Source organism: Poecilia latipinna, unplaced genomic scaffold (assembly GCF_001443285.1).
Source record: "Poecilia latipinna isolate Pla-1442-1.1 unplaced genomic scaffold, P_latipinna-1.0 Scaffold17, whole genome shotgun sequence".
NCBI classification, from domain to species: Eukaryota; Metazoa; Chordata; class Actinopteri; order Cyprinodontiformes; family Poeciliidae; genus Poecilia; species Poecilia latipinna.
This window is the reverse complement of record NW_015112633.1, coordinates 538665-553386: the sequence shown is the minus strand read 5'-3', so window position 1 is coordinate 553386 and position 14722 is coordinate 538665. Positions and strand designations below refer to the sequence as shown.

The 14722-nt window shown below is 37.5% G+C and overlaps 1 protein-coding gene across 1 annotated transcript in view; it reads right to left on the bottom strand.

Annotated features, from left to right (window-relative positions):
• Window positions 1-14722, bottom strand: part of pard3bb (par-3 family cell polarity regulator beta b) — a 241538-nt gene that overhangs the window by 48224 nt on the left and 178592 nt on the right. The window contains exon 22 of the mRNA XM_015034281.1: window positions 14464-14584. Coding sequence (XP_014889767.1) covers window positions 14464-14584 — 121 coding nt within the window. The remainder of the gene's footprint in view (window positions 1-14463; window positions 14585-14722) is intronic.

Here is a 14722-nt window from a genome sequence, read left to right as displayed (position 1 = left end):
AAAGTATATTTAAAAAAACGATGAGAGACTAACAGTGAAAACGAGGTGGAGGGAGGTGCCTTGCCCCAATGCAACCCCCCCCCCAAAAAAAAAAAAAAAACATGTCAAAAGTGAATATATAGTACATGAAAATAGTTTTAGTTGGACCACATTTCTGTATTAAAAATATTGATTTTATGTAATGTCTAATTTCTGTTTTTTTATGAAGTTTTTTTATGAAGTTTTATTGGCAAAGGAGATTTTTAAAAATGTCCTTATCAATTTGAATCATACTTTTTGGACTGCTCATACTGTATGTACCTTAAATGGCACAGCTTATAAAAAGGATTAACTACACTTTTGACTACTTCACCAAAAACCTAAATGAATATGTTGGTGTTCCAGATGTTCCTAAAGATTTTACTCCTCTGAGCCATGCAGCACTTTCTTCAGCAAAGACTTTAAGCCAACAAATCTTTTTCTGTGCCTCGCCTTACATCTCTTGAGTTTCTTAAAACTCCTCATATTGTGCAACTCAGTGACTTTTAAAAAGGTTTCCCTACACTCCCTCCACCAACTGTTTTCCTCCCCTCTCTCCCTCAGCAGTTCTTATCTATCAGATGACTCACCTTATTTCAGCATAAGAAGTTTTTTTCCCAGAACCTCAAGAGGTGCACGTACACAATCTCTAAGTACACACAAACACACTTTATCTTTGCTTACTCATACATAAACAGCAGTATACAGTGTGTTCTCATGTACATGAGAAACAACAGCTGTTGAGAAACAACAGCTAGTGTGTCCACAACAAAACTCGGCAAAAGATGAAAAAAAATGTGTTATATGTACGAACACAAGTTGTTGTCTGTTTGGCCTACGGTGCAGCGGCCACCAATGATAAACACAGTGATTCTTATCAATCCCAGGATTGTTTTGTTTAAATTACAGTGGACTCTCAGTATTTGTAAAGATTTGGGATTACAACTAAAATCTGTGAAAACCAGGGTTTTATACTAACTATACTTTAATATGCATTGGAAATGGAAATGTTCTGGGCATTACCAGAGAAGACAATATCTACAGTCTTTCTTATTTCCGCTCTTGGTGTAACAGCCAATCAGCAGCAAATAAAATGAATGGTGGTCCTTTACTTGCAAACAGTAGTCAACATGCAAAGTAGAATTGTACTCATGAAGAAATATGCAAATAGACAGGTTGTCTGCAAATGATTTAGGAGTTACATTCCACAGAAAAACCTGCCAATACATGAATCCATAAATACTGAACTGAAAATAGATGCAGACTACCATACAAAGTATTTACCAAGTTTTAAACTTGATTCATTTGTTATAAAATGGAAGGACATTGTGATATTTCCACAAGTCATCTTAATATAGTTCAGTTTAAACCTGAAAAGCAGACGCAGAGCTTCGGTGTTTGGAAGAATATAATTAAAACGTGAATCCAGGAATCTTTGCAGTTATTTCCACGAGTACAAGATGAAGTCTAAAATATACATACATAGCACAGTACACATGACATCTGAGGAGTTTTTAAATGTCTGCCCATACCTCTGACAGGTCAATTAAAAACAAAGTCTGAGGATTATATCGTAGTTTCAGTTAGACAAATATACAATGCCTAAGTTATTGTCCCTCAAAGTCATTGTGTTTCTTTGTTCACTTGTCAGTGAATAACACACTATTCCTTTTAGGCAAGGTGTTTTTTTTTTCTACTTCAAGTTCTTTGGTGCAGCAGACTTACTGAGGTTTTTAAGTTTAATAAATACAAATAAAACTCATGTCAAAATTTTGTTCAATAGCCTCTCTTATGCAGAAAGGGATTAGCAGTATTTTTACTCTAGTAACAAATTACAGAAGTAGTGATTTGAGAACCTATTTAGTTAAGATTAATTATTACTTGTAGATCTTGACCCAAACCCTGGAGTCAGACTTTAAGGAATTTTTAAAAACAGATGATAAGTTATGGCATGTTGACTCATTCTGCCTTTTTGTCTGCTTTCCAGTGAACGTGGGAGCATGAATTCATTCTTGTGTGTGTTGCATCTGGTTGGTGTATGTGTCTGATGTCAGCATTCATCCTTGTATTTTAGGGTGTGTGTGTGTGTGTGTGTGTGTGTGTGTGTGAAACAGACGTTCAGCAGTCATCAGACCAACCAGGCACCAGTTCCAGACAGCGAGGTCAGTCATTCACTAATCATATTAACATTCCTCCATAATGACCCAATGCAGAACTCCCCCTTTTTTAGTCTTTTTTTTTCCTTTCCCTAATCCATCTGGCTCATTTACACTTTCCATTTCACTTTTTCCACTCCATCTGCTTTTTCTTGATTTTATCTATCTCAGCATTTCACCAGCTCTCCCCTCCCCGAGTTCAACGTTTCAATTATTTGATCTTCTTAAACTTTTTCTATTTCGTTTCATTCCTTCCCATTTTATTTTTCCAAGTTTGACTTCGCTTTGTCCTTAAATTGTTCTTTCATTTCCTCATATTACACACCATAACACCTTGTTCCATCCAGCTGGCAGTACATACTCTGAACCCCTCTAAAGAACTTAATTCCAATATATCTATATTGAGTCAATTAGCTATGAAAGATTGCACAAAAGGTTCCACACCATGTTTGGCAATGGGACTGCAGATAACAAAACAAGATCACAACTTTAAAGTGATTTAGACTACACTGATACTGTTCAAATTGGCTTTAAGCACTTGATAAACTGCTTTAAGAAAAATGCGCACGTTAATAGCAGATGTTTTTAAAAACAGTTAACCAACACTTTTAGGAAGAATGTCAAACATCATTAGGGGTATTTTAACACCACATGAGTCAGGTGATGAGTGTGTGTGTGTGTTAGTGTGTCAGAATATCTACACCGACATCAGGTTTCTGTCTACACTTTTCCAGAGAAAACCAAAAGCAGGTTGTGTGGCTTGGCAGGGTAGACCCTGACTCAGAGTGGTTATTCCCTTGGCATGAGAATTTTTAATGAAATGCCAACATGTATCTCCTTACTAAGAATGAGCACGCATACCTGCATACATATTTCCATCACTTAAGAGAGACTCTCAGAAGTTCCTTGTAGAATCAACTTAAGAAACCACTTTTCATCATATTATGACCTCCACTCAGCCTCTTCGATCACTGAGATTGTTTGAAAGTGCTGGATTGTGGCAAATTTTTGGGGGGGGGGAAAAAATGTGTGTGGGCGCCTTAATAATGTTACTGCAGCCGAGGAACCTTCTGCACTTCCACGAGCCAAACTGCATGATGAAAACTGTGTCATTTTGTTCTCACGATCAGGGTTGTCCCTTCCTGTCAACCCACTGGCAACTTTACCCTCGTTCCCTTATTGTTTGATTGGCCTGAATTTAATGGGTATCTGCATTTATCCGGAAAACAGCACTGAGCCGCTGTTCAGACTGTCTGTGCACAGACAGTCAGGACAGTGGTTTGTCAGTCAGAGAGCAGGTTTTGAGGAGCAACTGTTCGAGGGCGTGAAGAAGTACGTACTGAAGTATAAAGCTCATCAATTATTTCCTCCTCTGAAGTTGTGAACTTGAAATGGTCATTCCTCTCTGCCATGATTGCTTTTACTGTCCTGTTGTAAACCACACACATTACAAAACACTATGACGTAAGAGAAGCTTGGGTGTGTCTTGTGGACCATGAAAGGTCTGTGCAAAACAATTAGACATGGGTCCGACCATGCTGGACCCTTTAGTCTTTCTTTGGAGGAGGAAATCATTTGCTTGTGTGCAGTACAAATTGATGTAGGTAAATGTACACTTTGGTCAATTTGGCACATTTGGTGCAGCGATCAAATCTCAGAGAATCCAGTCAGAAGTCAGCGTTACCTCCAGGAACATGATTTCATATCCACAATCACAAAGTGTTTTTCGCTGATCTCATGTACCTATCACACTGAGAATTTAAAGTGTGGAGTTTAGAATGCCAGAGCTTCTCCTTGGCAAGGAAAATGTACACGTTATATCTAAGCTCCAGTTTGAAAAGCTCACAACCTCCTTTAGTTTTCCAGCAATCAACTTATCCACAATTTTCCAGCGCATTGCAGCAGTGGAACCAAATGTGCTACAACCAAGTTGGAGCACTGCCGTTCTAATGAGGAATAACGACACGGTAGTCTTAGCCAACGTGGCCAATCCTGAATCAAACTCTATTTTCACATCTAGACACCTGTAATTTGGCCAATTCTACTTTGCAAAATAACATTTATATGAATATGTAGTCACACACCAACAGTGCATTTTGCCAAACTATTTTTTATCAGATAAAATGACAATCTTTTGCGGCATGTCTACTTTGAATATCTACAGACTACAACTTTTACCCATGTAGCTTGCCAAAACATCTCAAGCATAGACATATTGGATGAATATCATGTGTCAGGAGCAATTCTCAATTTTAACTACAGACTGGAGTTGAGTCTGAACTGTGACTCCACGTTTCTCTGTTTTGTGTCTTACTGGAATGCAAACCTTTGCCAAGATCTAGCATGTCCGTTTTGTTGAACGACCATGTTTTTGTAGAAAGATCAGACAGAGAAACATTACAGGGCTGTGCTGTACTTCTTCCCTGGTTGGGATCCTCAGTGGATGTATAACATAAATATCTCTGTAAATGCTAGTTTGAAAAAATTCACACTAGTTCAGTAGGTTAACACCGATCCCATCGTGTCTACTTTTCCTGTACATTGACATAAACATATAGCGACATTAGACTGTTTGTAGAGTAAACACAAAGATTTTCTCAAGGAATGAATGTATGGGACCTTTTTTTTTTTACGTTTTGATGATTCACTTCTGATACCCCTTTTTGTTTCTCTCTTTATTTTAATATTTTGTGTTTTGCTGCTGCCCTGTCTGGAACATCTGCCCAGTTTCCTTTCTGTTCCATTTGATTCAGCACATTTGTACTGTTCCTATGATCTTCATGTCCTTATAAGGACAACATAATAAACGGTATTTGGATAAACTGTGTGATCTCACAGAGGGCTCTCTGACTGCAAAGAGCGAATTCATGAACACTGCACGGAAACTTTATTCAGTGTTTTTTTTTTTTTTTTAAAGCTGCACTCCTTGAACTATTTCAAATTCTATCACATCAAAACTACAAACATCAGTATATTTTAATGGGATTCTATGCAACAGATCAACACAAAGTGGAATAAAAATGAAATAAGAATAAATATATGTATGGCATTTATATTTGGGTGCCCCTTAATTTAATACTTTGAAGAACCACATGTACCTACATTTGCAGCTGAAAGACATTAAAGACATGTCTCTACCAGCTTTCAACATTGGATATTATTTTCTTTACCCAATGTTCTTTGAAAAAAAGCTCAGGCTCAGTCAGATGGAATGGAGAATGTCAACATACATCAGCTTGTAAGCCTTGCAATAAATTTCCAGCTCTATTTAAGTCCGTACTTTGGGGCAATCTTGGATATGAATATGCTGTGATCTAAACCATTCCTTTGCATTTCTGGCTGTATGTTTCTATTATACCTTGTTTTATAAACTAATCTTGCTTTGAGCTTCACCCCAACTTTCTCTCTAATAGTTCTGGTGTTACAATTAACCCAGAATCTCTTGATTCGGTCCTACTTGTACCGTTGCATGATATTCCTATCATTCTTCATAAGCTTTATCATATTGGCCACAGGCCATTGTACATCATACATATATATATATAAAGCGGCAATGCGTGATATTTTAAATATAATATCAAACCCAATACTGTATTGAAGCAGTCCTTTGTGGTTGAGATATTGCACATAAAGATTTGAAGATGTTGACTATAATTTGACATTATGTGAGGTTCTACATTTTATGATGCACATATATTTTTAAATGTCATTTCACAGAACAGCTCGATAAATACCAAGATTAAACTATGCATAGGTGGATTTCATTTTGGTATATCAAAGTAACGGGGGCTTGAACAAATGTGTTTGGCATAGTAAACCCCTGCCTATAAGTGGTCCAGTATTCACAGATTTTTTGTGTAACATTACTCCAAATTATTCACAAGCTGCTAATTTATGTATTTTTCCATAGAGAATATATAAAACATTCAAAGGAACATATGCTGCTTGACACGCTATGTCAAGCAGCATTTGACACACTTGACATGTTGATGTTCACAAAGAAGCCAATGAAGGAATGCCATTTATTTTCCTTGGCACTGATTGGCTGAAATAAGGAAATGTTAGCTTTTGCAGTAGTGCTAAGATGGTTTTCACAGGGCATGTCGATACATATTAAGGCATATTTTCAGTTTGAACCATCAGAATGGCTAATTATACGGGTTTTTAAAAGGTGTCACAAGTATTTGAGTTTTTTAACTGTTGTGGTTTCTAGCCCACCAGGTGTCCAGTTCACACTTTTCTGAGTTTTATTTGTAAGACATCTTAAAAACCATTCAACATTTTCCCTACACTTTACTTTTGTCACAAAAATGACCAAATAAGTACAGAGAAGTTTGTGGTTGTAACCTGAGAAAATGAAAAAGGGTATTAACAGGTACAGAGTGTTGCTCACATGTGATTGAGGTTGTCTTTCTTAGTGTTTGTCTTTTACCCATTTCTATCTCGACTCAACAGAAAACAAGTCTGACTGATGCATGTTAGGTATTTTTTCCTTTATGCACTTAGTCAGTTTTCGCATGCACTGAAGCCAACGCAGGACTACAAGCCTTACTCTGCTGTTTCTGGAAATATGCTGACTTGTCACAAAATTAAATTGATTCTCTTCCAGGAACTCAATTTGTACAATTGTGTAAAATGTAATTCTTAATGTAATCGTATATATAAAAGGCCTTCTTAGTATAAAAAAGGCAGTGAATTTTAAAGAGGCCGCATTCAGATAGAGTGAAGGAAAACTGTTTTCAACATCGCTTTTGTGTTTGAGTAGGTTTAAACAGTTAAAATAGTCCATATGATGGCATAATCAACCATTTGTATTTGCTTGAATAAATTATTGTGTTAAATGACTGTATATTCATTACTTAATATGTGCGTATGGGTATGTAAGGCTATGAAAAACGAGTAAAATAATTACATATAAGGCCATTTTGAAACAATTCTCCTGCAAACCATCAATAGTGAAAATGTTTTCCAAGCTTTGCGTGTGCCGGCTGCCAACAGTGCAGTCTGGTGACGGGGTAAATGGTACAGTATTTTCCAGTAGATTTATGATCACACAGATCTGGCATTAATAACACAGCAGAAATATAGCCTTGCTTGGAACAGTGGAGGAAAGCTGGAGAATATAACTCTGCTGTTCTCTCTTTAGTAGTTTTTCCCTTGTTCTGGTCTTGACAGGATACACTGTTCAGTTCTCCCTCGTCCACAATACCCGTGTACTTCAGAGAGTAAAGTATGCATAAAATGATGGACACACATGAAATGAGTCTTCTAAAGCAACCAACAAAAGCCTTTCAATCCCAATGCCATATTTAATGGAAAAATGTGATGAACAAAAAGGATGAACCTCTTGCTGAAGAGAGAGAAATAGGAAACAACAAGAAATAATGCTGGAAGACCATGAACTAAACAATATATGATGGAAAACTATTAGAGTGGAGGTAATGGAGAAAACCATGGATATTTGGGGAGCCAAAAAACAGTTTTTATGTGAAACATAAATGTCTCACTTAACCCAGCCGCACTCAGCTGCAAGGTTTACTACAGTCTCTTTCTGTTAATAGAGAGTTGGGGGTTTAATCCCCTTCCTGTCCACCAATAAAACACCCAAGGTAGCCTGGCATTTTCAGCTTTATAATGGCTGAAATCACATGAACTGCTTCGAGGTCATGAAAAAAAGGGTTTTGTGTGCGCACCTGTGTATGTGTATGTGAAAACAGGGATGCCAAATGGTTATTTTTTGCTCCCAGCATGAGAACTAAATCTAACTGCATGCACATTTCATTGCATTGAGAAAATGTATGGTTTTAGAGGCCTGTGGCATATTCATAAGGAACAAATGTATTGCATTTTTCTAACAAAGGGGTTTTTATTCAAGCAGAACCTGTAACTAAAACTACCAGCTGTAAACTCAGTCCCACTGTCCATCAATGCCAGCAAGCTCAGATTCTGCACATTGTTATAACGGCTTTGTACGCCAGCACACAAACTTTAATTCTAAAGGCTTAATCATATGTAAAACAAGAGTCAAAACACATGTTAAGAGATGCAGAGATTTTCTCGTGTTTTATTTTAAAGTATAATTCATCAGCAGACAAATTTAGGAACAACAGGCTGGGTTCTGAAGGAGAACAGTCTACTGTCTCCACAATCCTTCCGATATCATTTACTTGAAGATAACAAATTTTAACTTAAGATGAGGAGAGGAAAAAAGTTCATGGTTTCTGTTGTAGTTTGTTTGCAAACAGCTTATAAAGAAGCACCATTTATTTCCCTTGCAGATGATTGGCTGTATCCCCCAAGAACAACGATAAGGAAGACTATGGATGTTAGCTTATGCGGTAGTGCTAGGGTTTCCACTGTTACTATTAAAGAGGTCTGCAAAATGCAAAATCACATTTTTGAGCTTCATATAATATAAAAAAATATTATATGAAAAAAATATAGTCTTACTGCACCAAACACATACCCGAATTGTTGCTTTGACTCATTCATGCATGTTTGAGGAATCTTTGAAACTCCCATGGCAGCCATTTGCAGGGGCCTTAACACCAGCTCACACAATGTGGCATGTATTCACCCAAATGTCTGCCTTGGTGCTCCAGTCCCCAGCCGAGCTCCACGCAGCTCCACCAGACTAGTGGCAGCAGCAATTAGTGTCGGAAAGACTTTTTAAAGAGACAGAGGCCAATTATCAAGTGTCAGACTGATAATTGACTTAAAAGTCAAATTTCTTTTAAGTTGTTTTTGATACAAACATGATTTTTATAACTACTGGACAGAACATGGTTCCTTGATTGTGGTATAAAATATCACTATGAGCCAAGAAAAGATATAATACCCCCCTTTAAATCAGAGCGATATGCGTTTTATGAAGAGGTCTCAAATATTTGCAGTTTTCAGTTATTCTCAGGAGATTGTAGTCTTAACTGCTGTGTCCACTGTATGGTGCAGCTCTAATTACAACTGTTCAGTATGAATTTGCTTTACTTATTTAAACATTTATTTACCCAGGAAAGACTCAGTTTCTGTTTGCTAAACAGAGAAAGGCAGCTGCATAAAAGCACTAAAGTAGTTGTAGAATAGTGAACATGTAAAAAAACAAAAACATGAATGAAACACTTTTAGCATTGTATTAGCTTCAAATATCAATTGTGAAAACACCAGGTACTTTGATAATGAATAAGAAAAACTGGCTGGATGGATGGACATACGTACGGACGGCTGGATTGCGAGATAAATAAATAATTGGACAGATGAAGGAGTGAATGGATTAACAGATAAGTGGATTTTTCCTTACATACCTCAAAACATCTTAATTATAAGACATTTCCAGACTGCGTAGGAATCCTGTTAGAAAAATCTTATAAAGTAAACTCTGTTACCACCGACCCACTCTTTAAAATAAACAGTAATATATTATCACACTCACAATGTGTTATTCTGCTTCTGCGTGGTGGAAAAACTGTGTTCATTGTTAGTCATGGCTCTTGGTTGTTTGATACTCGTGACTAATGTACCCACATACACACATATCACGGCACTAAATTGTGTTATCATTCCAAGAAGGCTCTTTGTCTTCACTATACAAATACTCTGTGTCGATTCCACAGCAGTGCTGTCTGATTTAAAGCTTCTCTCGAGCTTTGTTTTAAATATTCCAATCAAGATAAGGCATGTTTTCTGTTAAATAGGGATTTTACTCACATGAACTCTATGCAAACTTTTTACTGGCAAAAATTTCAGGAACACAGTCCAGTAAAAATCCTTTTGTTCTCAGAGGAGTTAATGAAATTCTCTAAACAAAGAAATTCTATGAATTGAATATTTAAGCATGATGTAAATTTGCAGACGTATGAAAACAGAGTGCAGTGGTTTTCCTTAATTCTGTTGTGAATCACATAGTGGTGTACCTCTTTCTTGCTGGTGCAAGGTTAAAGAAAAAGTTGGACCCATTTCAAGGGACTGAAACCTTGAACAAAAAGAAACTATTCCATGAGCCTTCATATGGAAAGTCTCCAAAACATACTCAAAACAACATGTACACAAGGTTGTGTACACACAGGAGAGGACCGGACAAGGTTCTGAACGTAGAGGGAATTCAGTCGAGGTCAACAGGATGTGAAACAAGATCCTCTGTATGGGCACAGAGGAGACGTTCACACATAACTCCAGTACGGGCAGAGAGAAATTTGCTAATTGAATTTTAGAGAAAAACTGAAGAGTAATAAAGATCCATTCATGTGAATATTTTACACAACTGGTAGGGCTGCTGAGTGAGATACAGTCCATCACAACAATGCGGATGCACACAGAGCATTTGAGAATGGCTGACTCGTTAATAACCATTCAGATGTTTTATTAAGTCACATAAAGAGAGCAATATGTAATACGTCAATGGATTTTGTTTTCTGGCTTTGATTCAAACATTAAAAAGTGCCCAATAGTTTTTGATGTTATGAGATTTTTGAGTGTTTTCTGCTGAAAATAAAAATATCTTGTTTGCAAACATGCTGTTTTTTGAGTTGGTGGTAAAATGCAAGTGAATTAAGACATGTTGACTTCACAACTTGAGGAGAGAAGAAGATATTTGTTTGGCCTAAAAGTATTAAAAAGTGGAATTACAAAGCACTAGTGTCCATTGTTATTTAAAGTAATTATAAAGCGATGACCTGTTTTCCTTATTCGTTTGTAAATTCCAGCTTTACAAGTTCGATTTAAAAAACTTGAATTCAAGAAAACAAATCATTTTCAAAATCTCCCACTGTACATACCTAAAAAAGTTAGTAGAGCAAAGTTATAAAAGCTACTTCCAAGCTAAATTTTAGATACTTCTTTGGGAACAGTTTACCACTGGAGAGCTTGTTGAGACGCCACAACAAACAGCATTAGAAAGGCAAATGCATGTGAACTGCTTGGCCTAGCAACTGTGACGAAGAGGATAGAGTCATCAGAGAGAAACTGAATGAGCTCAGTTGCTGTGGAGTTTGACAGGCAGGGAGAGAAAATATAGGATTTTGTCAAATTCAGCACAATCCCCAGCATCTGTCGAGCTTGGGGAGGCATATTTTTATCACCTAGCATGAGCTGTTGAAAGTAACTGCAAAGTGAAGCTAAATTGCAAGCCATGACATAGGCATCTGAGGGTTTCTCAGGAGGAATTTCTCAACCTCTCAAGTCATTCATTCAAGGTCAGGTTCCACCCAGGCTACATTTCAGCTTCGTGGGAAGGAAAATGCATCAGACTGAGGACTGACCCCCTCCATGACTTGTGAAACATGTGTTTGAACCATGAGTTATCTACTGATAACATACACTCAAGGCCCCCTCAGTGACATTGTAAAGTTCTTATATAATTCCCAGGAAAGAGAAATAATGAACTAGTTTCTCTAACCCTAAAGCCATACACAGTATTCAGCAGAAGCTAATGCTAAAGCTCTAAATTCAACCATGTTGAATCCCTTATTCTATAATGTATAATGCATTTTGTATTTACATGCATATCTTGTTCCTCAAGATATAAACTATTAAAAAGCTAGTGGATTAGCAGAAGTGTCCCCACCACTGTCTGACAGTATAATAAAATACATTAATGTTAAAAAAAAAAAAGTCTATTACTTCTCACACCTTTCTTTTTCAGTCCTTTGACAGAAAAAAACTCTAATGTGGGTGTAAGTAATATAATACTATGACATCCTCATCACAAAGCACTACATCTTCTTCTTCTTCTTCTTCTTTCAAGTTGTTTATGTTTTTAAAATCACACAATGAAACGGGATTAGCACTTAAATGATTGTAAATGAACTAAGTCTAGTCTAGTCTAAAAACTCTACGAAAGCTGTTCTAGATAATTAAATCCTTCACTAAAAGCTGTGTCACACCGCCCACAACAACAATTGGCTCCCACAAAGTCTCTTCTATGTAGGATTGTGTGTAAGAGTGCCTGTATGTGACAACAGCACAGCGCCCTGTTGATTTAGTTCCCCTCTCCTTAGGGAGAAAGTCTGTTGTTGTCTTCCAAAATACACACATCCTCCCACAAGCACAGAATGCACTCACTTGGAAACAAAGTTGTGGTGTGGCTTTTGTTGCTTGATAATTGTTTTTAGGCAAACATAATTTTGCTAGCAGAGACAGCTAAGCCATAACCATGAATCAATGAAATGGTAATGGAGCCACGGGGGAAAAAAGGCAAACACATTCAATATACCGTGGCAACGTTATAGGAGGAGCTAACACTCTCTCTATGACGGTCTTTATCTCTTCCTTTTTCGTGCACCCTCTCTGCGAATAACTTTCCATCACTTTAACTCCTCATAAATATTCTCTAAACCCTTTCCAAAAAATAAAAAGGTCCTAAGGAGAAGCAAACAAACCAATAAAAGTGAAATTGAATTAGCCTGCCACCAGCTCACTATCATAACCATTGTTTCTCCCCACTTCCTTTCGCACAGAAAGCCAGTCAGGTAAATAATCACTTTTGGTTTAATTACTAAATCAGTCATCCTTAATGAGATGGGCTTGTTAGGTGCAGTGGTAACTGCTGCAACTATGATCTCCGGTTCTATTTTTTTTCTTTCTTTTTACAAAGTGTAAAACTTCAAACTGTATTTCTCTAAGTAATTTAAAAGTTACTTTCCTTAATCTGAAAGGATAATACCTGAAACTTAAATGTCTCTACAGGTAACCTGCACGCACGCACACACGCACACACACACACACACACACACACACATACCCACCCACCCACCACCCATCCATCCATCCATCCATCCATCCATCCATCCATCCATCCATCCATCCATCCATCCATCCATCCATCCATCCATCCATCCATCCACCCACCCACCCACCCACCCACCCGTGTCCCTAGTGGGGTCGGGATAGACAAGCATTTCAATATTTTATATTTTTTCCAAGTGCTAATCACAATACTTAACCTCATAATATGTGTGTTTCTCAAAGCAACACTGTCTGGATAAACTGCACTTCTTGATTTACAAGCTCAAACTGTATCCATATTCAGAGCAAGACTCACAAGTAATTTACATAATGTAAGATAACACACAGCAAGGGTCATAAGCATGCACAACCACCTCGTTATTCTAGAGAGGCCTCACCTGAGTAAAACTCAATACAAACTGGGAGCTTAGAAGCAGAACTGATAAAACTAAGCTTCCCATTTAAATAATGAAAATCTCATTAATTACAAATGGTGCATTTTAGGGCTGGGCAATCAATCAAACTAAATGATTAATCAACACTAGGGCTTTGCAATGGGCCCAGTTGTGTTCATGTAACACAACATGCTGGATAAATTAATTTTGTCTTATTCTAAAGCTCTTGAGCTGCCTTAAGATGTGTGCAACCACAAGCCTCTTCTCATGAGAAGGTTTGTATTTCGTCAACTATGCACACACCCTCTGTCTGACAAGGCTGGTATGAAAGCTCTGAGTGCAAATGCATGAGGTTTTTCATCTTTAAACCAACCATTAATAATGTTTGACACCATGTGGAAATAAAAAGGAAGGATCCGACTTGAAAAACTCCTTTTACTGATTCCACTGTGATACCATATCAGCTGGTTACAGAGAGCTAACGGTAGCTCCATGGGGAGGAATTAAATTTGATTGGTCAGAAGGTAATTACTTTCATTCTTCGCTTCTTCAAACCGCAGACATTAAATGAATCTCTGCCTCTCTACAACATGCATTTCTTTCAAACAATAATTGCTTATTTTGATTTTATGAAAATGTGTCTCTTCATTAGCTTCCTAATGACACCTGATGTGAGTGCAGTAGCCAACTATTAATGCAGCGATATTACTTTATCAAAGGCAGATTTTTTTTTTTTCAGGAGTGACTCAGGCAGACTGTAGATTTGTGTGGATGTGTTATTATCAGTCTGTGATTTGAAAAACAGTTCCACCGAGATGACAAGTGACTCAAACCTCTACTTATCTTCTCTGTGTGTCATTCTTAGAGGAAAGCGGATCATATCAGTGTGATCGGCCCAATACCCACAGGAGCCGTTCGCATCAAAGAGCACCTGACTCTGACAGCTAAAGGGCCTTGATCACTTGGCAGACACTGTAAAGCCGGTGATCACTCTGATGGCTGAAGTGGAGTAAGATAGTACACTGCATGCCACTCACAGACACTGGGATGGAGACATCCCAAAGAAGATTTACAGAAATGTAATTTCAAAACTGTGTTTTAGATAATCTCTGAATACTTTTTGTGTATTTTTTTTTCCGACCTGTTAAGTGTCAGGTTGTGATCGTGCTACATACCCTGTGTGGGTCGGGGTCGTGACCTCTGCGTCGTAGGTCCAGTTCTTCATACGGCGGCACCATTCCTTCTCGTCTCGCTTGCTGATACTCTCTTCTTAGCAGCTGGATGCGGTCCATGTTGCTGCACAAAGACACATAATCAAATGTGTATGAGCACACAGGTAGATGCAGATGTCCAGACAGATAGAGGCAAACACACACAGACACACAAGTTTTGAGAAAAAAAAAAAAAAAAAAAAAAAAAAAAAAAAAAAAAAAA